General features: G+C 40.4%; 1 protein-coding gene across 3 annotated transcripts in view; it reads left to right on the forward strand.

Moving 5' to 3' along the window:
• SPICE1 (spindle and centriole associated protein 1) overlaps positions 1–12,778 on the forward strand; it is a 57,039-nt gene extending 44,261 nt beyond the window's left edge. For all 3 annotated transcript variants that reach the window (XM_036445716.2, XM_045583986.1, XM_045583985.1), the window contains 5 exons: positions 5,191–5,681; positions 6,946–7,156; positions 9,256–9,358; positions 10,366–10,453; positions 11,831–12,778. In XM_036445716.2, coding sequence (XP_036301609.1) covers positions 5,191–5,681; positions 6,946–7,156; positions 9,256–9,358; positions 10,366–10,453; positions 11,831–11,884 — 947 coding nt within the window. In that variant the 3' untranslated portion in view covers positions 11,885–12,778. The remainder of the gene's footprint in view (positions 1–5,190; positions 5,682–6,945; positions 7,157–9,255; positions 9,359–10,365; positions 10,454–11,830) is intronic.
• Positions 12,779–23,804: the final 11,026 nt, after the last annotated feature.

A 23,804-nucleotide genomic window follows, 5' to 3' on the forward strand; every position in this document is an offset into this window, starting at 1 on the left:
GATTTTCTGTTCTTTGATGTATGTTCCCAATAGAGGATTTGAAGAGCCCACAGGGTTAAAGAAAATGACAAATCTTTGTCATCATAACATTTGTTTGACTGTGAGGTGTGGGGCTAATACTTTTTATACCTTTTCTGGACTTCAGTTTTCCCATCTTTGCATTGAGAGGGTTTTCCTTTATCTTTAATATTTCTCCAGCTCTATAATTCTTTGTCTCAATATTTCCTCTTTAGAGGGCTAGAAAGATTATTAACTGGCTAAATTTAGAAATATGATATCAAATCTGATTTCTGTTCAACTTAGGCTTTCATTTCTTAAAGTAATTTTTCAAATTTTTGCATCATATTACAAGGTTTATCTAATGATCTCTTTTGAGATATTGAAATTGTTTTTCATTGGCGATACTAAAATAGCCTAACATTTCTTTTTAAAAAAATATATATTTTATTGATTTTGTACAGAGAGGGAGAGAGATAGAGAGTTAGAAACATCGATGAGAGAGAGTCATCAATCAGCTGCCTCTTGCACACCCCCTACTGGGGATATGCCCGCAACCAAGGTACATGCCCTTGGCCGGAATCAAACCCAGGACCCTTCAGTCCCCAAGCCGACGCTCTATCCATTGAGCCAAACCTGTTTCGGCAGCTTAACATTTCTTAAAGAAACAATTACTATAAATATTTTTATTCCGATTGCAAATATATGAAATGTTCAGTAAAGCAAATTATGTTAATGTAGACAACATTTTGTTAGCATTTTCACTGGGTTTTGTGTGGAAAAGAACATGGCACTTTCCTTTTACAGTGTGCAGATAGAACTATCCATGAATCTGTATTCTGAAATGGTAGAGTTTTGTGTGTGTGTGTTTTTTTTTTTTTATCACACTAGTGGCCCGGTGCATGCAATTCATGCACATTAAAAGGGAATTAATTAGGGGGGAAATATTTTAACATTGCTGTTTGCCCTTTCTCTTTAATAGAAGTGTCAGAAATGAAAGAAAATTAGTAAAATGTCCCTACTGTCAGAATCTGGGGCGCGCCATGGGACCCAGAGTTAAGTCCCGCACACCTGTGCATGCCAAGAAATCACTTGAGACCCAGACCTGGCCAGCCTCATCCCTGTCAAGCCCCACCCTCCCCCCTTACTCCTCACCCCCGCCCTGCCCTGCAGCATCACGTCATCACTCTGGGCGTGGATGCACACAGGCAGTGTCAAGTCCTTGGCTGGGGATGCAGGAGGCAGCTTCATGTTAGTGCTGGTTTGGGACACCTGCTGGACAGGCCTCTGCATGCCTCCACCGGGGGCAGCCTCTAGGCGGGGCTGCGTGGGGGCCAGGCCACTTAGGGCCTGGGCCACATGGAGGCCCTCTTGGTGATAGTAGAACCCGCCCACCTGCTCCTGCTGTGTATGCCGCCTGCTGAGTGGTCGTGACATGACAGCGTCCCAGATAATTTGAATATTCCTCTATTATTAGTATAGATTTTCAGCATTTTGTTCAGAATGCTTATATGTAAAGAATTATTTAGTTAAATTGAACATGTGGATAAAGATGGAAGATACATAAGACCCTTAATCAGGGTTCAGCTCTCTGTCCAGTAGACTTTCTGTGATGATAAAAATGTTCTCCATTCAGTATGGTAACTACCGTATTTTTCGGACCATAAGACGCACTTTTTTCCCCCCAGAAGTGGGGGGAAAAAGTCCCTGCGTCTTATGGTCCAAATATAGCCTACACATATACTTTTAAAAAAAAGTTTTTTTACTTGCCCGGCTCTGTGTGGTCTCTGTGTGCTTGCCCGGCTCTAAAATGGTTCTAAATGCTACTGTTTACTTTACAGGGTTGATTACATGTGTTTATGACTGTGATGTTGGGTTTTAATGCACATAAAATATTTTAGGACACTATTTGTTTCAGAATCTTTTTTTCTTCATTTCCCTTCTCTAAAAACTGGTGCGTCTTATGGTCCGGAGCATCTTATGGTCCGAAAAATACGGTACTAGCTGAGGGTGGGGCTGCTGAGCACCTCAAAGGTGGCCAGTGACTGAGGAACAGAATTTTACATTTTATTTTAATTAATTTAAATTTGAATATGAATAGCTACATGTGACCAGAGGATACCGTACTGAGAATGGCACTCTAGACTTTCTCATCATAAATATTTCCTTAAGCTACTAATTTATTTCTATTTTTGTTTAATGCCAAGCTTGAAAGACTAGTATATAGCTGAAACCGGTTTGGCTTAGTGGTAGAGCGTCGGTCTTCGGACTAAAAGGTCCCAGGTTCGGTTCCGGTCAAGGGCATGTACATTGGTTGCGGGCACATTCCTGGTAGGGGGTGTGCAAGAGGCAGCTGATCGATGTTTCTCTCTCATCGACGTTTCTAGCTCTCTATCTCTCTCCCTTCCTCTCTGTAAAAAAGTCAATAAAATATATATATTTTTTTAAAAAGAAAGACTAGTATATATATGTTCTTTTCATTTTCTTATATTCCATTCCTTCTTTATTTTAAAGTGTTAATTCTAATTCCTATTTACATGTGACTAAAAAATAAAAAAGCATATACAAGGTTCTCTTCCTCACATACCTCTTGACCTACCCAAGAGGCAATCATTTTTTATCCCAATTTAATTTCTGTTTATCTCGAGGTGCTTTCCATAATTAATATACAATAAGATATTTTTACATTTCTGGCTGCTTCGTTTCTGTTTGCTTTGCTCGCTTCTTATCCTTTACCTGATTCTAAATGTTAAGTTCTTCATGTCTTCGTATTGTTTTTCCCCCCTTACTCTGTTCTTTCTATGTAATCTCACTCATTCTCATGGCTTCCAGTATTTTCTAACTGCCAGAGATTTCCAGTTTTGAACATAATGCATCTTAAACTTGCATGTTCAGGACTGAATTCTCTTTATAAATTCTCTTTATAAATTGATTTTAGAGAGGAAGGGAGAGGGAGAGAGAGAGAAACATCAGTGATGAGAGAGAATCATTGATCGGCTGCCTCCTGCAGCCCCCACTGGGGATCGAGCCCGCACCCAGGCATGTGCGCTTGACCAGAATCAAACCTGGACCCTTCAGTCTTCAGGCTGATACTCAATCCACTGAGCCAAACCAGCTAGGGCCAGAACTGAATTCTTGATAATCAACCTTCCCCCAAATCTGTTCTTAACGTCTCCATCTCAGTGCATGGCATCACTTTCCATTCAATTGTGCATGCCATGATCTTACTCCCCATTTCCAGTTCATCATTTCAATTCTATTGCCAAAATACTTCACAAATTTATCTATTTCTTTTTGTCTTTATACCAACATACCTTAGTCAAAGATATCATTGTCTTTCTTCTAGATGACCACACTTGCTTATGGATTTCCCCCATTCTTGGATCTTTCATTATCCACAACATTTAAGAAATGTAAATTGAGTCATTGCCAAACCTTCTCCAGTCTGTTGTTCTTGGATTAAGTTGGAAAAGTTCTAACTTGGCTTAAAGAGCTCTGCAAGAAATGGCCCTGCACACATCTTCAATATCATTCATTTACAGTCTTCTCTTGTTGCTGTGCTACAGCTAGTCTGGCCATCTTTCTTTCTTTTCTTTTTTTTATTTTATGTTTCTGTATGGTTATTGAGAACTTTTTTTTTTAAATCAATCTTTATTGTTCATATTATTACAAAGGTTCCTCATTTCTTCCCCCCTGCACCAGGTTCCCACCCCACCCTCTGCCCTTTCCCCACCCCCTGCCCTTTCCCCACCCCCCATTGTCCTCATCCATAGGTGCACAGTTTATGTTCAGTCTCTTCCCTCATCCACCACTCCCTTTTTCTCCCCCAGAATTGTCAGTCCACTCCCCTCCCGTATCTCTGATTCTATTATAATCAACAGTTAATATTGTTCATCAGGTTTTTTGATTTCCTTGTGTGTTTTTTTTAATTAATAAACTTTTATATTTTTAAGAATAAATTTTAAAATCTAATAATTTTAAACCTTGTTTTTCCTACCCTGGGAACTGAGAAGCAAACTTGTTTACCTGTAAACTTGCCCTTAGGCTATCAAAAGGGTAGCCATTCAAATGTAAAGGGACACATTGTTTAAAGATAGCTGCTGGCTGGAATTGGATTACCTGTTCTGGGTGGGAAGGGCTTGTCCTCCCCTTTCTCCATTGAAATTAAGGTGTTAGCTTTAAAACCTCTTTTTGGCAAGAGACCTTAAACTTTCAGAACTTTAAATTTTAAAGGTAGTAAATCAATTACTTAGTATTTTCTCAAATCAATAATACCTCCACATGCCCAAGGATACACTTCACACAAAAGATACTTCCAAATAGATCAACTAACCTCATCCAGACCCCACACAAGGCACACACAGATCAATACCCCAGCGCTATAATAACTCAACACATCCAGATCTAAGCCTTCATCACTTGATTCAGCAGACCCTCAAGTTCCCCCAAAAGTTTCCAGCCATGTCTGAGAGGCAGCCCTGGGGCGTGGGCAGGCGAGGAGCGAGCTGTTTGGGCCCTGCTGCTTCGGGTCTGGCCTCTGTTGCTCTGTTCCTCTCCACAATCAGCTGCTCCGGGTCTGGCCGCTGCCGCTTTGGGCCTGGCTGCTGTTGCTCCAGGCCTGGCTGCTCCCCACCCGGCTGCTTCGGGCCCGGCCGCTCCCGCCAGCCTCCTTTCTTTGCTCTGTCCTATTTTGAGGTCTTCACATATGTTGTTTTCTGCCTGTAATGTTATTTTCTATACTTCTGCCACATATGTAATCATTTAAAATACAAATTTCTTCAGAGATGCCTTTCCTGACCATCCTTAATTTACATTATCTTTACTGTTCCCACCCACAAGGTTCCCAGATATGAGTTAATATAATGTGGAAATGTGGAGTTGGCAGGTGGTTTTTCACAAGCATACTGATTAAACTTTAAGGTATATCAAAGCTTAATTACTAATTTAGCTACTAATTTATTTCTGTTTTTGTTTAGTTAATGACTCATGAATAGATAATCAAAGTTTGTGCTTGATTGTTAGTGGTGGCATTACAGGTCAGGTATATTCCCTGCTAAAGTGATTTAGACCTTCAGAAACCAACTCCTTCTGTTGAAATATTTCTCTCACTACCATGATGGGCTAATGAGATGATTACATTGCCAACCTGTGACTAAATGACACATGCTTCTTATTTTCAAATTTTATCTACAGTTTTGAGGAGGACTGTTCAAACGCGTCCTGCTCCACGAATTCCTCCAACTGCGGAAATAATTGAGAAGGAACAAGATTGGGAAAAGAAGACTTCACCGCCCACCACAGACATTCAGAATTCAAGTGAAGAGAGTCATCTCTTCACCCAGAGGTGGAGGGCCTCTCACATGGGAGAAGATTTGGAAAACAAAACCCAGGCTCCTTTTGTCAGCCTCTCACAGCCCCTGTGCAGTTCCCTGTCAGACACTCAGCCACTGAGAAAGCCCGGATTCTCAGAAGAGCCCCCAGTGCTGGGGGATGGGCAACAGCTTAGAACAGATGAGGGGTTAATACAAAGAAAGGACATCATGGCACGAATTGCTGAGTTGACACTGCAGAACTCGGCTATCAGGGCTCATCTGAATAACATTGTTTGGTCAGGGGGAGAGCAAGGGGATGGACTTCGGGAGTTAAACAAACAGGAGACAAGTCATACAAGCAACATGACTGCTGTGAGTACCAGTTAAGGACTGACTATGCACATTAGGGATTTAGGTCCATTGCTTAAAGGGCTTCTTTCCAGGATATCTCTGAGGTTGTGCTAGATGGCTTATGCCTGGTCATGTCCTCATCACAAGAGAAGTAGAAGTTATTTGTCAGTTTCTATCTCAGATACAACAGAGGAAGACAACATAAAATTAAAAAAAAAAAAAAAAAAGAATGAATGTTGAAAATAGGATAAAGGTAAAATGTAGCAAAGCTAAAATTAGGCTAGAAATGAAGTTTTAAATGTAACATGCAGAATTAATATGACTTAAAAATTTGCCACACAACTACATTTTAATTGAAAGCATTTTTTTACTCTTTAAAAAAAAATAAAAATATTTTATTGATTTTTTACAGAGAGGAAGGGAGAGAGATAGAGAGCTAGAAACGTCGATGAGAGAGAAACATCGACCAGCTGCCTCTTGCACACCCCCCACCGGGGATGGGCCCGCAACCCAATGTACATGCCCTTGACCGGAATCGAACCCAGGACTTTTCAGTCCTCAGACCGACGCTCTACCACTGAGCCAAACTGGTTTCGGCAGCATTTTTTTACTCTTAAAGGGGCTCATAAAAAAGAACTATGTGTAATTGGCCCTCAACTCATGAATAGTTAATTTTTAGGACGCAGAATGCATTTTGCTATAGATCTGATTTTAAAGGATTTTTAAAGTCAGACTTCAATGTACATATAAATCTTAGTCCAGAAGTGCCCTGGGGAGGCTGACATATGGACAGAAAGAATGATAAGGGTCCTAGAAATCTTTGCCAAATAATTCATGGTACATGGATGAAGATTATAATTATAGAATCATCTCTTTCAACTACAGTAGATCCTTGTGACTCAGACCCCAGATCTGGTATTCATATGTATGTTACTTAGAAGCCAGGCCTTTAGAAGTAGACTTCGCTCATGTGACCTTTTGTGTAGTTCAGCAAACACAAAGAGATGCAGGAACGCTTTGTCCCACAGACACTCTGCATGGACAGAGAGACTAGAGGACGCATGGCACCAGTATCAGAGGAATTGGTATCCCTTTGTTTTAGCCTTATTTTTTAATTAAGTGATTTGTAAATTCTGTTGTTGGTCCGCTACTCAGGTCTGCACACAGCAAGGGCTATGAACACTAACCTGCCGGCTCTTAGTGGAAGTTTGTTTTTTACAAAAAGTCAAAATTGTTTGGATTGTTTTTAATATGGAGTTTTTGGAATTTTTTTTTTTTTTTTTAGACTTTTCCAGCAACACGGCCTCTGACACCTAATAGCATGGAGGAACGGATTGCGGAACTGAACCGGCAGAGCATGGAGGCTCGCGGGAAGCTCCTGCAGTTGATAGAGCAGCAAAAACTTGTTGGTTTGAATCCTTCCCCTCCACCGACATCACCTATTCAGTCACCCCTCAGAGCTTGGGCTGATTGGCCACAAATGCCTGATTTAAAAGGTAGACAGTTTAAAAGCTAAGTTTTTACTTTCTTGATTTTGCAAGTATATATTGAAATCTCAAGAGATCATATATTTCAGTGCCTTCAACTTTACGTAGGAAAAAAAGCAGACTGTCACAGAATAAGTGACAGATGGATTTGGAAGGCGATCTCCTGTTAGGAAACTCCCTCATGGTGCCTGTAGGAATCTCCGTGTCTGGGTTCCTAGGTTGCTCTGTTGTGGAAGTGGACTCATTACGGTCTATGATTCACTTGGCAAAATTATAATTTAGAACTTCACCGGCAACAAATTAAGTTACTCTGTTAAAATTATGAAAGCATTTTAATTGGTAAATTAAGCTTTTTAATCTATTTGTATTGTACATTTAAGATGTGAAACACACTGGAAGGGATTCTAAATAATAGAGCAGTAACTGAAAAATTAGTTATTATGGTGTTCACATTCAACAGGTACTGATGAGACGAAGTAGATCCCAAGTTGCTCTTCAGTCAGAAATTGAATTATTAAGATTCTCAAGGGGTAGGGCTACACAAAGGCTATGAAGAGGCTGATTCTGGCTCAGTAGGAGAGAGAGTTCTAATTGTCAGGAACAGAAAAAGCTGCACCAGTGAGTGGTGCATTCACTCATGTTTCAGACATTCGGGTGTTAGAAAGAGTCACACCTCCTCTGGCTGGTCGAGGTAGGTTTCCTTTAAGGTATCTGCCAATCAGACTTTCAGAAGCTACGTATTTCCTTTTGGAAACTACAAACTCATAAGCAGACTCTTTTGGAAATTACTGATGGAAAATGCATATCCCCAGGGCCATTCTTCTTTAATTTAGGCTTCTTCAAATGATAGTTTTGTCTACTGTCCTTCATAGTCTCAAAGTCTAGATGCAACTCTTAATAAGAATGAATAAATTAAATCACTCAGAATGTATGAACACCTACTATGTGCCTGCTGTATTCTGGACACGGGATACCACATGGAAGAGGACAAGCCCTTGCCCAGACTGACTACTTTACTAGTCAAGTTGAGGAGCAGGCCATAAACAAATAAGCAAATAAATATATGAGATAATGTCAGTTAGTGCTAAGTACAATGAAGAAAAAGCAGATTACTCATAAGAATGATTTTGTGATTAAATAAGGCATCTTCTGTTTCAATAGTTTTTTAAGGTAAAACTATTTTCATTTATATTATCTCATTTCGTCCCCAACACACCATGAAAATAGACAGAGTTGATATTATACTTGTTTGATAAATAAGTAAACCTAGGTATAAATGGGTTATATGATTTGTCTGAAGTTCTAAAGCAAGTTGGTAATTTTGCACTTGTATTCTTGCCAATCTAGTAGTTATCTCTCTTAAGATATTATTTTTTTAAGTAAAATTCTTGGTTTCACAGGAACCACTGTGGGTTGTAATTATAAAATAAAGATGCTATGCCATAGAACCTCTTTGCTTTCTAAGGTAACCGAGGGATATGTAGGTAGGGTAGGTTTCATTACCACCCAAAGCTGGAAACCACTGGTTTTAAGCATTGATTCATGGGAGCTTTGGTGAAACTGACTGGGATGGACATAAAGTGTTCCATTAGTAGATAGTAAATATCTGTTGATTGAAAACTTACTTCTGAAATACCAAGAATGTACATAGTTATTTCCATTGACCAGGTGAGCTCTTCATCTATTTAAAAGTCTTCAGTAAGAGTAATGTAAAAGATTTAGAAGATTTAAAAATTTACTGAAAGACTTCAGATATTTTTTTTTTCTTTTTTGGGGGAAAACTTTAGATAAGCTGCTTTTGACAAATATCTCAAGATCTTTAAGGCTAGCTCTTAACTTCTGTTTTTCACTTCCAGATCTGACATGATAACCCTTGTCTGAAGATTCTAGCTCTCTATGACTGGCATGCTACTGAACTGACACTAGTTTTTTCTCACAGCTCATTTAAAAAAAAAATTCCTTCAAGTGTATCTGTGGATCCTAATGATTAAAATATAGAAAGAACCTCCAAATTTATAATATTGAAATCTGCAGTAAGACAGAAATCGTTACATTTAAATTTTTAATTTTAATGAAAGGTAATGAAGTAATGTTTATTTTTATTTTAGAAGGAGGAAAGAGGACAATTGAAGTATCTGTCCCAGGAGCAGAAGCCCCAGAAACCTCGAAATGCAGTACTGTCTCTCCTATCGGTGGAATAAATACAAGAAGGTAGGGTTACAATGTGAAGTTACTTAAAAAAAAAAAAAAAAAAAAAATCAAGAACATGGTATGTGTTTTATTCTCTTTATGAGAAAAGGAAGTGCATGATATCTGACTTAGGTTCAGGCAGACTCATTGATGAAAATAAAGTTGTTGTGAGGAGAATTCTGGGGGGAAGGAGAAGCTTGAGGAACAAGCCTTCATTAAGTAGAAAGCATGAGTTGGCTATTGAAAAACAAAAATGGGATAACAGCACATATATAGGATGCTATAGGGGTGATACTATGTGACAGGGTGGGTAAATTATCCACTGGTATTTTCCTCCATATTAAAATGAAACTGTGTGATTTGCCTGTATGTGTCACATGTTGATACATGGTGACACTAGGGATGGACCCACCTAGCTTTCTGTCTCCACTGCATGCCTGCTGTTACAGTACATCCTCCAGGTCTTGTTACTTTTCCACTACCTGGGGCTTCTTCACCCCTGCATATCCTTTCCCCCTTAAATGTTAAAAAACATGTTAGTATGATACTGTAATGGTGGGTATATGATATTGGACATTTGTCAAAACCTATGAATGTATAACTTGATGCATGGCCCCTAATGTAAACAATAGATTTCGTTAATAATAATGTTAATGTTACAATGTACATTCTTGGTATTTCAGTGTAATAATAATTTCAATGTTACAATTGTAACAAATGCGCCACACTGGTATGAGGTGTTAATAAAAGGGGAAACTGGGAGGAGGAGTTGAAAAATATATTGGAACTCTTGGAAATTTATACTAAGTCTTTCTGTAAATCTAACATAACTCTAAAAAAGGAAAGCCTATTAATTTTTTAAAAAGACTTAGGTTGGTGAAAGTATATTGCAAATAATTTACCTTCTTTGGATCTAAGTCAGCCATACTTTTTCAAGCTTGTGCCAGTATTGATAATTGTCAGTCTTACATAATTTTTGAAGAGTAATAATGACAGATTACGCTCTCCCTTTTATTCCTCACAAATAGATCTTCAGGAGCATCTAGCAATTCTTGTTCTCCATTAAATGCCACCTCAGGAAGTGGGCGATTCACACCTGTTAATCCAAGAGCAAAGGTATATGATAAAGTGTAATTGCAAAATGTCTATAGGGGCAGGGGGGCAAGGGTAAAGGGTGGCTGTATTTAGTGGTTTCCATTTTTTTGTGTGTATGTGTTTTTATTAATTTCAGGGAGAGAGAGAGAGAGAGAGAGAAACATCTATGAGAGAGAAAAACACCCCCTACTGGGGATCAAGCCCCAAATCCGGGCATGTCTCCTGGGGGAATCAAACCAGTGACCAGGTGTCTGAATCAATGCTCAACCAACTGAGCCACAATAGGTGGGCAGTGATTTCCATTCTTTATTATTATTTATGCTATCCTAATGATGATATAAAAATTTGAGAAGAAAAGACATATTAATTTACCTTCATTAGAAAGACAAATAAGCCATATACTTCTTTTGTTTTCTAGGATAACTAAGGAATAAGAAAATTCAATAGGATTTTAATAATCTTTAAAGACTAGAAATTACTGGCTTTAGGCAGAGCTTCCCAAATAGTGTGGCAGGCCTTGAAGGTGTGCCTTGAGCGCCTCGTAGGTATACTGAGATGCTGGTTCCCAGTCCTGGCTGTGGTGGCGTGGGGCTTGGGATGGTCAGCCCTGGGGGCTCACTTTCCACGTCATTTTACCCCGGTGTGCCACATCTAAGGTGCCCCAGGGTAAATCCACAAGAGTAAAACAAGTCTTACATATTTTTCATGTGTTCTAATTTACTACAGGATTGTATAGAAAGAAAACATCTTACAATATATCCAATTTTTTTGCAAAAGGCATTTTTCTGTGTTGGTAGTACAGCAAAAGATAGTTCCTCTGAGTGTTTAGTCATAGCAAATTGTGAGAATATCTTTTAATCATAAACATTACATTTGCAAACTTGAGCTAACAGCTCTCTGATACAGGGAAAAATCTTCTTTGCTATTCTTATTACTAACTTTAGTAATTAGACCAAATAGTGAATGTTTCAATAAACTGAATATTTGCAGTCAAAATTAATTGATAGGCTCAGATACCTCAATTGTCCAACACTAGTTGTGTACTTTGCTGTTTATTCTAAAAAAGCTTTAAACTATTTTGTATAATTTACTCTTAGTTTCTGGAATTTATTAAGATTTAATTTACAAGATCAAATAACTTATTTTTTAAAGTTTTATATATATGATTTGCATAAAATACTGGATTTATCTTAAAAAAAATTAAAGTCTCTTAAATAAAAAAGGATACCAGTTGACGAGGGAATCATTATTTATGAATGTCTGTTAGAAATAAAAATTGCCAGTAGCAATTTAATTTTTAGTGCCACTCAGTGGCATAGGGTAACTTGGATTCTATGTACTTGAATGTCTCCTGTTTCTGATTACTTTCTAAATCGTTTTTGCTTCTTTGTTCAACAGATTGAGAAACAAAATGAAGAAGGCTGGTTTGCTCTCTCCACCCACGTGTCATAAGTGAGGTCAAGTTTGACAGTTTGTTTTCAGTGGCATATTCTTGAGCCACTTTCCCTGCTTTCAAGTTTTTGTCCTTTCAGCTAAAACCTACAAGGATCTTATGACTTAATACAAATAGAACAAAGAAACAAAGCAATTATTTTATTTTTGACCTTTCAAACAGATTTCCAACAACTAACCAACCTGCAACCTCCTGCAAATAAAATTTTGACTATAGGGAAATTAAAGTTTCATATTCCAGTAATTTCCTAAGTACTTTTTTTTTTTTCTTTTTTTTAATCTTCACCTGAGGATATTCTGCCCAGTGATTATTTTTTTAGAGAGGATAGAAGGAAGGGAGGAGAGGGGAGAGAGAACGCCAGAGAGGCACATGGATTGTTGCCTCCTGCGCATGCTTTGCGGAGGGGTGGTGATCAAACCTGCAACCAGGATGTGTGCCCTTGGCCGGGAATTGAACCTGTGACCCTTTGGTCTGTGGACTGATGCTCTAACTTAAGGTTTTCTTGAGTAATATATTATTGAGTAGTATATTTATTCAGGTTTTTTTGGTCTAGTATATCTTAAATGTTGATCTATTTAATTTTTATTTTTACTTTCTGAAGAACTTAGTTGCTTTGCATATAACTTACAATAAAATGCCTTTATGTGATTAAAGTCTGGCTTTCAGAAAACCCCATTTAGTTTTTTATTTTTGGGAAGTCTCTGTTGTAGGCTATTACTTTTTCTGCTATTATTACTTCCAAAAGCAGACATGGGAGTATTTGTTTATATTTGCTTCAGCAGGGAAGAGTGACTCTATGTATTGTAAACCTCTTATATAATCTTTAAGTGAGAAAGTGTCATCAAAAATGGTAATGTACAAAAAATAAATAATGATCATAGAGCTCAAATGTCTAAATGCAGTGACTCTGATTGATTTGTATAGTTAGTGTTTGGAACAGAATTGAGTACAAAACATTGCTGTCCATTTTCCCAGCCCTGAATCTACTAAGCACTCTGGGTAGGTCTTTCTTCAGGGCACCTGTTTGGCTCTCAGACATTGGTTTCTGTTTTAAACTTGGTTTTTGAATTATCTCTGCCCCTTGGCTGTATAACAGGAATTTTCAACCTAAGTGAGGTGGTTCCGGGTGGGGGAGGCATATGGAGGCTGCGTTCCAGGGAACGTTCTCGGGTAAACACCTTCCCTTCTCCTGCGTTGCTGTTCTAGAAAGTGTCCTATGCAGCTTTCATTTGGGCTTCATTGTTGTGTGGCCAATAACAATATTATTTTCTTCTGTTATCATTAATTTCATTTTCATTAAGTCCTCTGTATTCATTTGCATTACTACAGATTCTTCCATCAGTGTTACACTTTTTGAAACTTAGTACTTAATAAACACTATTCCTGTCTGGGATGCAAACCATTGTAGTGTTATTCCTTATATTATTGAAATGCCAAATTACCTGCTTGGCTTGTGAATGCGTTCTTTTTTTTTAATCCTCACCTGAGGACATTTTTCCATTGTTTTTTAGAGAGAGTGGAAGAGAGAGGGAAAGAAATGCAATCAATGTGAGAGAAGCATCAATGTGAGAGACATACACCGATTAGTTGCCTCCTGCACACACCCTGCCTGACTAGGGCCTGGGCCTGGGAGGAGCCTGCAACTGGGCTGCATGTCCTTGACCAGAATCCAATTCGGGACCCTTTGGTCCGCAGGCCTACCCTCTAACCACTGAGCCAAACTGGCTAGGGCAGTGGATGCATTCTTTTGACGTGCCTTTTCCTTGTTCTCCAACTAGTTGGCTCTTTATTCTCCCTCCCTCTTTATGTTCTTGTAAACCTCAATAGCCATGATTCTTAACTTTGGGAGCATTTAAAAACTGCCAAATCGACTACCTCAAGGTCTTGTTGAGGCTTTGGCAGCTAATTTTAAAGACTCAAAAGTGATTTAATGTGAAGCCAGAGTTGAGAAAGATTGCAAAAAATTTGACCACAGCTCACTGGCAAACTGTGGGACTGACACTTAATTATCCATCCTGTCAATGTCTTTGCTACAAATGTAGGTTGAGAAAACTGCAAGAATATCAGATACAGAGAAAAGAGCCTTTTTTCCTTAGACCTAAGGCAGTGCTTCTCAGTGATGGCTACTATTAGAATTATCTGGGACCTCCTAAAATTCCTAATGCCCAAGTCTCAGTGTTTGGAACAGATCAAGTAAATTAGAATCTTTGGGGTTAGGACACAAACATCAGTATTTTTTAAAACCTAAGATGATTCCAGTGTACAGCCAACTTTTGGAAACATTATTATAAATACATTTATTGTCCCCTAATCTTGAATTGGCGCATGCTTGGTTTTAATTAACAGTTCAATTAAAAAAAAAAAAAAAAAAAAATATATATATATATATATATATATATATATATATATATATATATATATTATTGATTTTAGAGAAGGGAGAGGGAGGAAGAGAGAGAAACATCAGTGATGAGAGAAAATCACTGATCAGCTGCCTCCTGAATGCCCCCCCACTAGGGGTTGAGCCCACGACCTTGTTCATAGGTCGATGCTCAATCATTGAGCCACACCAGGCTGGACTTAATTAACAGGTCAATTACTTTATCAGCTTTCAGAGCCAACTGCGTCAGTGGATCTCAAAGTCTGACCCCCTAGTCAGCAGCATCAGCAGCAGCATCACCTGGCACATTTCTTTTACAGTGTGCAAACAGAACTGAACTTGAATATATATTCTGAAACTACAGGCCCGGTGCACAAAATTCGTGCACTGGGGTGGGGTAGGGGGGAACCTCAGCCTGGCCTGTGCATTTTGCAGTCTGGGAGCCCTCTAGAGATATCTGACTGCCGGCTTAGGCCTGCTTCTCGTGGGGAGCGGGCCCAAACCAGCAGTCAGACATCCTTAGCACTGCCACGGAGGCGGGAAAGGCTTCTGCTACCACTGCACTTGCCAGCCCCGAATCTGCCTTCTGGCTGAATGGTGCTCCCTCTGGGAGAGTGCACTGACCACCAGGGGACAGCTCCTGTGTTGAGTGTCTGCCCCCTGGTGGTGAGCACACGTCATAGTGACCAGTTGTTCCCCCCTTCAATTAATTTGCATATTAGCCTTTTATTATATAGGATAGGATGGTACTTGTTAGAAATGGAAATTCCTGGGCCCTACTCAGAAACTCTGGTGTCTGTTTTAATAAACTCTTTTTGTGATTCTGATGCATACTCACATTTGGAAACCATTGTTCTATAGCATTGCTGAGAGGTGAACTCTGCTATATTTGGCTGTCATTTACTACATTTATATTTACTTTTAATATTCCAAACTCGGATTACTTGTGTTTAGAGTCAAGGTTTTGGATAACATCTGACTTCTTCTCCAATATGTAATAGAAAGCTGCTAAATCACCTGCCAAACTTTAATAATATTTATAATTCTCCAAATTGTAGCTTGGAGAAAAACTAGATCAATAGTTATTAAACTCACAGTTGTAGATAGTGAAGTAACTTGGGTTAGCAGAATTTAATAATGATTTATTGTTTACTAAGTGCCAGGCACTGTTTTAGCTACTTTACGTGACTTCATGACACCTCCATGGGGATAAGTACTATTATCCTTATTTTACAGATGAGGTGCATGGAGGTGAGTCCTCTCTCATGGTCATCCACTAGGGGAGAAGCACTAGAATGGGAACAGGGATAGTCTTTCTCCAAAGCCTGTGCTATGCTGCCATCCTACAGTGTGTATGGCTTGGAAGCACCATACTAATAATGGCTGTCTTTTATTGATCCATCACTCTGTCAGGCACTGTACTAAGCTGCAGTATCCCCATTATTTCATTTAACTCTCACAGTAAACCTATGGTTAGCTGTTAAATGCCCCCGCTCCCCCCTTATACATGAAGAAATTGAGCCCTAATGGTAAAATGAATTGCCCCTGCAGAATGCTTGTAAGAAGTAAAGGACTTGAAGCTCTTATTAAAGTAATTATTGGCCTTCTAACTTATAGGGAAGAACTAACATAGTGCAGTGGCTAAGGACACAAGAATTGCAATGGGAAGGCTTGGATTCAAATGCCATCTCTGCCACTTGAGCTCTCCCTTGGACAAATTAATCTCATCTTTCCCATTTGAAGTCAGATAATACATTTTTCCCCCCTATAAAGTTGTGAGGATTAAGTGAAATTACACACACACACGGACCTAACTCACAGCAAATGTTCAGAAATGATAACTGTATAAATAAATACACCACTTCCTTTGTTTCTAGATTTTTAAAGACATTCTGTAGTGAATTGTTTTTCTCTGATTAGCAATTGGACCCAGTACTTTTAATTTCAGGGTATTTCACCTGAAACGATGTTTGGAGGATGGAAGTAAACGTTGAACATATTATTTGAAAATGTAACTAACATGCTCTTTAAAAATAATTTTATTGTATATTCTCTGAATTTTCAGACACTCTGGATATACTGTTTAATAATAGTAAGAATATATATATTTAAGAATACTTTCTAAAGAGAACACTTGAATGTTACCAACAAATGCATGGTATAAAGTTTTTGGAAAGCTGTTATCTAACATTATGGAAGTCAATAAACAAAATGAAACACAGCCATGTTTTCCTTGTCAATTTTATTGAGAAATAATCTATGGTAAACTACATCCATTTAAAGAGAACAATTCATTGGCTTTTGGCAATTGTAAAAATACACAAAACTAGTATCACAATTAAGACACATTTCTATAATCTCCAAAAGATTCCTCTCATCTCTGCAGTGTATCCCTCCCTTTGCTCCTAGGCAACCACTGATTTACTTTTGGCCATCATAGATTTGTTTGCATTCTATATAAGGGGAACCACACGCTATGTACTATTTTGTGTTTATTTTCTTTCACTATAATTGAGATTCACCCAAGTTGGGTGTATCAGTTTCTTCCTTTTTAAATTTCTGAGTAGCATTCCATTGTATACTTATCCATTCACCTGTCAATGGTCATTTCCAGTTTTTTTCTCTTATAAATATAGCTGCTATTCAGGTGAGGCTTTGTACAGACTTAAGTTTTTGTTTATTTTGGGTAAAGACCTTGGATATGAAATGGCATGGTATATATTTAACTTTAAAAAAAAAAAACCTGCCAAACGCTTTTCCAAAGTGCTGTGCCATTTTACATCCCCAGCAGCAGTGTATGCAGTCCCGCTTGCTCCACATCCCTCCACATGTGGAGCTGGCAGTTCAAAAAGTGTCACCCACTCAGTGAGTGTGGGCTGTGGGATTGTGGTGTGCACCTCCCAGCCGTCTCCTATTAAGCACCTTTCCATGTGTTTACTGATCACTCATCGATCTGATGTGAATGAAACATGCAAAGTCCCTTGCCCATTAAAAAAAATTAGGTAGCTGAAACCGGTTTGGCTCAGTGGATAGAGCATCCGCCTGTGGACTGAAGGGTTCCGGGTTTGATTCTGGTCAAGGGCAAGTACCTTAGTTGTGAGTACATCCCCAGTGGGGGATGTGCAGGAAGCAGCTGATCAATGTTTCTCTCTCATCGATGTTTCTAATTCTCTATCCCCCTCTCTTCCTCTCTGTATAAAATCAATAAAATAGTCAGTTTTTTAAATTGAATTATGAATTCTCTGTGTTTTCTGGATACAAAGTTCTTTGTCATATCATTGCCATATTGTCACCATTTTAAAACGTGTTGTAATCAATAACTTTAGGTATTTAAAAATCAGTTCCCGCTCTGGTTGCACCACAAAGTACTTGAGCAAACAGCTCAACCGCCCAGCGTCTGGCCACCAAGGAGCCCACAGCGTACAATCCTATGTGCTCTTAAAGGCCAACAGAGACAACACAGGGTAAAATAAGCAATTAAATAAACAAAACAAAACAAACAGCCTCCCGAAGTATCTTTGCTGATGGTAGGGTACCACCAGGGATCTTTTGGTCATTCCGTATTACTAGCAGGAACTTTGAAAATATTCAAAGGTCAAGCTGCTTAACTATCCTTAGGCTAATTATAATAATTATGTAAATGATACAATAATAAACTGGTAGGACGCTGGGCTTTTCTGCTTGGCCTTGCACCTGAGTCACAGACCACGGAATTGCTGGGAGCAAAAGGCGAGGGACTCCGCGGGGCCCAGGGACGCCGCAGCCCGATTTCCCCCAAGAAAGTCCCTCCATAGCGCATGCGCTTCCAGGCCGCTCCTCCCCGGGGGCGGGGCCGCGTTGCCGCGGTAACCGCTGTAAACGGAGACCTCGGGCGGCTGCGGGGACTAAGCGGTGCGGTCGGAGTGGGGTCGGTGCCTTAGGTAAGTTTGGACCCAGACTGCTGGGCAGTTCCCACAACCTCCCACCCCCCCCAATCTGTTAGCGAGTTGGGGAGCAGTGAACCCTACTTGGATTGCCCTTAGACTTGAACCAGTGTCCCCCAGACCCGTGGTCGGCAAACTGCGGCGAGCCACTTGCGGCTCTTTGGCCCCTTGAGTGTGGCTCTTCCACAAAATACCACGGCCCTGGGCGAGTCTTATTTTGAAAAAGTGGCGTTAGAAGAAGTTTAAGAAATTTGGCTCTGAAAAGAAATTTCAATCGTTGTACTGTTGATATTTGGCTCTGTTGACTAATGAGTTTGCCGACCACTGCCCTAGATTCTTTCCCTTGTCCTCCCTCTGATCAGTTCGACATACATTTGAAGTGACTAGCCTAGGCAGGCATGGAGCTGGACGCTGGATACAAAGGGACACAGTTCCTCCTGCCTGTAAGGAGCTCATGCAGGGACAGCGGGAGTCCCAGTCAGACCCGGCTGAGAAGAAGCAGGGAGTCAGGTGGGCAAATGCCTGGGTTCTTAGGTGAAACAGCCACTCCACCCCACCCCACTCCACTCCACACTTGGCTGTGCGACAGTTGGCAAGTTGAACCCTCTGCCCTTCAGTTTTCTCATCTCTAAAAAGGAAGATGGCAATACTAACCTCATGGGCTCTTGTTACAATTAAATAGGATAATGCAGGGAAAGTGCTTAGCACAGAGTCACACACGGTGCACAATTGGTACTTTTTTCATTCAAATAGATTTAGTGGTATAAAGGTAGTCGGTGTCCAGTCGATTGTGATTTGTTCCAGGTGGCCATGGACTAAAACTTTTGAGTAGGAGAAACTAGGGTGGGGGAAGTGACAAGAGAGGAGCTATAATCCTGAAATGAAGGATCTTCGCGCCATGCCAAGGAGTCTGAGTTTTTATTCTGTGGCAGTGAGGAGCCTAAGGCTTTGTACACGAAGAGGGGCACATTAAAAGCTGTGCTTTGGAAATATAGGAGGCGGTGTAAGGAATGGACTGGCGGTGGGAGAGACCGGAGGAAGCTGTGGAGCTGAGGCAGGAAGACCAGACCTGCGGTGGAAAGGCATTCTAAAGGCTTAAGAACTGCACCCGTGGCGACAGGACTAGCAAACCAATGGGGTGAGAGGGAAGGATTCAAAGAGTAACTGCTCTGCTTTTTCACCTTAAAATGCACCTGACAGAGTCATTTTGAGAAATAGATGAAACTGTGTGTGTAGAATCCTTCGAACTATGCTTGGCACATGGAAAACATTAAAAAACAACAACACGAGCTATTATTCTCTCCATGGTCGTGTTATCCCTTGTAAACGCTGAGTGTTTGCTTTTATGCAATCATCTCTATGGGTCTTAGCATGACCAGCTCCAGCACACTGCTGAGCTTGTGTTTGAGCTTGTGAGAAGGAGGACCGACCCTGAACTCTAGTGAATGAATTCGAGTAATGTCACCTTGAGGAACCTTTCATCTGGCTCCCAGATAACATTTTTTTCCAGCAGCATCCCCACTGATTCTCTTTTTTCTTTACATTGCCTCAGGGTTGACTCAAAACTTGAAAGTCTACCTAAACGAGTTGGTTAGCAGAATTCACCAAAGGCTGGACTAATAAGCCTGAATCTAATGAAAGTGGATTTAAGATAGTTGCAAATAGATTCCCAAACCCAGCTAGTTCAGTTGTATAAGATAGGACTTGGCTAAGGACACAAGTAAGGGTTACCTAGTTGGTAACTATGATGATGTGTTGGGAATCAAGATTCTAAAAAGAGTTAAAGCCACGTTAGTGAGGAATAATTTAAAGAACTGAGATGCTTTAGTTGAGAAAAAAGGTCTGGGGAGAAAAGTGAGCCAGTCACATGTATTTGAATGGCTATGATACACAGAAAAACTTGTTCTCCATCCCCAGAAGAATAAGGTCCAATAGATTCAAGTTGCAGGGAGGAAGATTTCAGCTTAATATAAAATGAACTGACGAAGAACTAGAGCTGAGCATTGATAGGATGCACATACCCTCTTACCGGAAATGTGGAAGTTGAAGCTGCTGGTGTCGTAAATCAGCCAGTGAAATACAAGACACCTTACTGAGCCAATTAATTAGGAGTCCTTTATTGCGTGAGGCACAGAGAGAGGTACCTCTTCCAAATCTCTGAGCAACACATATAGGAAGTTTCTCGTATTTATACTTTTTGAGCTTTTTTGTTTGCAGATATTACAAAGAGTGCTGTGTGAGTTATTGTTACAGACAGTTTGTAATCTTGGATACATAAAGAACAAATATTTGGCATAAGAATATGGGAATTATTATCAATATTAGTCCATTATGTGAGATGGCTAGCTTGCAAGGTTAGATAAGTTTTTATCTTTTTCTAGTATTCAAACTGAAAGTTATTTTATAGAATTGAGACTGTCTAAAAATAACAGAGTTTACAGAACAAAGAACTATCTAACAATAGCAGAGAATTCAAACAGCAGTTTTATACAAGATGGACGATACTGTACTTCAATGGCTCTTCCCTTCATTTGTTCATTTATTCAGGAATTGATACATTCATCCATTCAGCCATTTTACCTACCAAGGGCCTATGTGCTGTTCTTAGAGCTTTACTGTATTAACTCGACATCTCAGAGCAACCTTATGGAGCAAGTACTGCACTCTATGGAGGAGAACACTGAGGCACAGAGAAGTTAAATACTTAATACCTCACGACTGTTAAGAGGAGAGCCTGACTTCAAACCCATTCAGTCTGACTCTAGCCAATACTCTCAGCCTGACCAACACACCAGACTCCTTTTCCAATGGTGCCAGGCTCCGTGCTGTAGATGTGTGACTTATATTGGGGGTGAGGGGTGGAGGTTGCACTAGGTAACGTTTCCATGATTGTATTTATTGGGCCTAGCTGTATTAGAGAGAATATGAAGTAATTATAGTAAAATTAACTACCAGTTTTAAATATCTACCAGATGCCTTACATAAACTCATGGACCTTAACCCTGGTGTTTATCCCTGGCTGCACAAAAGGATTACATAGGGAGCAAGACCTCGAGAATGGAATGGAGTAAAAAGTTTTTCAAGTGATTTTGAGGTGCAGCTAGAATTGATAACTATAAAATAAAAGATCTTATTTAATACAATAACTGCCAGAAAATGTATCATCCCAATTTTACTTATAAAACGAAGTTTACTTATAAATCTGTCTGGGTTCCAAAGCTTCATCAGTTTATAATACAATTTCCCAATCCATTCATTCTAAAACAAAACAAAACAAAACAAAACAAAACACCACCCCCCAAACACACACACACACACACACACACACACACACACACAACAAAAAACCACCCTATTCCATTTCTTTAAAAAATATAAATATATTTTATTGATATTTTTTACAGAGAGGAAGGGAGAGGAATAGAGAGTCAGAAACATTGGTGGGAGAGAAACATTGATCAACTGCCTCCTGCACACCCTCCACTGGGGATATGCTCATAACCAAGGTAGATGCCCTTGACCAGAATTGAACCTGGGACCCTTCAGTTCGCAGGCCAACACTCCATCCACCGAGCCAAACCAGTTCACCAACTGCTATGTACTGCTAATCTCCAGGTGCTCAGGAGCCCCTCCCACCCAACCTGCTCAACTGCTTTTTACAAATTCTTCAGACAATATTTGTGATCCAGAAAAGCAAAGAAAGGATCTTAGTATTTTGAATTAGTTCAAAACACCAGGTAAAGTCCTGGGTCCCAGCATTTCCTTTTACACTGTACATAATCTGACATTAACTGGGTTATAATATTAAAGTTTTTACATGGTAGTAAACTTTACATAGTAGCTGCTTAAGAACTATGTTCTTTTTTAAAATATATTTTTACTAATTTTTAGACAGAGAGGAAAGGAGAAAGAGAGAGGAGAGAAACATCAATGTGTAAGCAAAACATTGATCGGCTGCCTCCTGCATGCACCCTGCTAGGGACTGGAGCCTGAAACCTGGGTGTATGCCTTGACTGGGAATCAAACTCACAACCTTTTGGTGCATAGGATGATGCCCAACTGAGCCACACTTGCCAGGGCAAAGACCATATTCTTTATAGTAGCACAGAATAAAGTATGGCACTTTTGACACCAATTTATTAGGACTTACAGGCTCTTTATTAGAATACCAGAGGCCCAGTGCACGAAATTTGTGCATGAAGGGGGTGTGTGTCCCTCAGCCCAGCCTGCACCTCTCCAATCTGGGACCCCTCCAGGGATGTCTGACTGCCTATTTAGGCCCAATACTGCAAGGACTGGGCGTAAACGGGCAGTCAGACATCCCTCTCACAATCCAGGACTGTTGGCTCCAACTGCTCACCTGTCTGCCTTCCTGATTGCCCCTAACTGCTTCTGCCTGCCAGCCTGATCATCCCCTAACCACTTTACTGCCAGCCTGATTGATGCCTAACTGCTCCCCTGTCAGGCCATTTGCCTCTAACTGCCCTCCCCTTCAGGCCTGGTCACTCCTAACTTCCCTCCCCTGCATGCCTGGTCACCCCTAACTGCCTTCCCCTGCAGGCCTGGACCCCCCCAAGTGCTCTCCCCTGCAGGCCTGGGTTCTGCCCAACTGCCCTTTCCTGCAGGCCTGGTCACTCCCAACCTCCCTCTTCTGCCAACCTGGTCACCCCTAACTGCCCTCCCCTGTGGGCTTGATTACCCCCAACTGCCCTTCCTTGCAGGCATGGTCCCTCCCAACTGCCCTCCCCTGCTGGCCATCTTGTGGTGGCAATCTGGTGTCCACATGGGGGCAAGATCTTTGACCACATGGGGGCAGCCATCTTGTGTGTTGGAGTGATGGTCAATCTGCATATTACTCTTTTATTAGATAGGATAGAGGCTTGATGTACAAGTGGGGGCCAGCTGGTTTTCCCTGAAGGGTGTCCCAGATCAGGGTGGGGGTTCCCTTGGGATGTGGGGTGGCCTGGGCCAGGGGCCAATAGTTGATTGAAGTCTGGCCATGCCCCCTCGCAACCCTAGCGGAGGCCCCGGTATCTGGGATTTATATATCTTCTACAATTGAAACTTTGTAGCCTGGAGCAGAGACAAGCCTCCTGTTGCTCCATGGCTGCAGCCATTTCTGTTGGAATTTATTTACCTTCCGTAATTGAAACTTCGTAGCATTGAGTGGAGGCCTAGACCAGCAAGGGCAGGCAGAAAGCTTGGCTTCCTCCATTGCTGGGGAAACTCAAGCCTTCCTCCTGTTCTCTGTGGCTACAACCATCTTTGTTGGGTTTATTTGAATATTTGTTCCCGATTGGCTTGTGGGCGTGGCAGAGGTATGGTCAATTTGCATATTACTATTTTATTAAATAGGACACATATATCCAGTTAACATTTGATTATAGTATGTTAAATATATTTAGAAAAGAGAAGACTAAAGGGTAGGAAATGATCTCATTGGTGGGAAACAGGAAAGAAAATGAGTTTTAAATCTCTGATAGCTACTTGACCTACCATTGCTAGCTTTGGGGGGTAATGAGCCAGAGAGTGCAGGCGGCCTGTGGAAGCTTAGACTACCAGTTCCTGGCCTACAGCAGGCAAGAAAGCAACCAAAGAGATAATGAACAGGTGTAA

Source organism: Pipistrellus kuhlii, unplaced genomic scaffold (assembly GCF_014108245.1).
Source record: "Pipistrellus kuhlii isolate mPipKuh1 unplaced genomic scaffold, mPipKuh1.p scaffold_m20_p_2, whole genome shotgun sequence".
Classification (NCBI taxonomy): Eukaryota; Metazoa; Chordata; class Mammalia; order Chiroptera; family Vespertilionidae; genus Pipistrellus; species Pipistrellus kuhlii.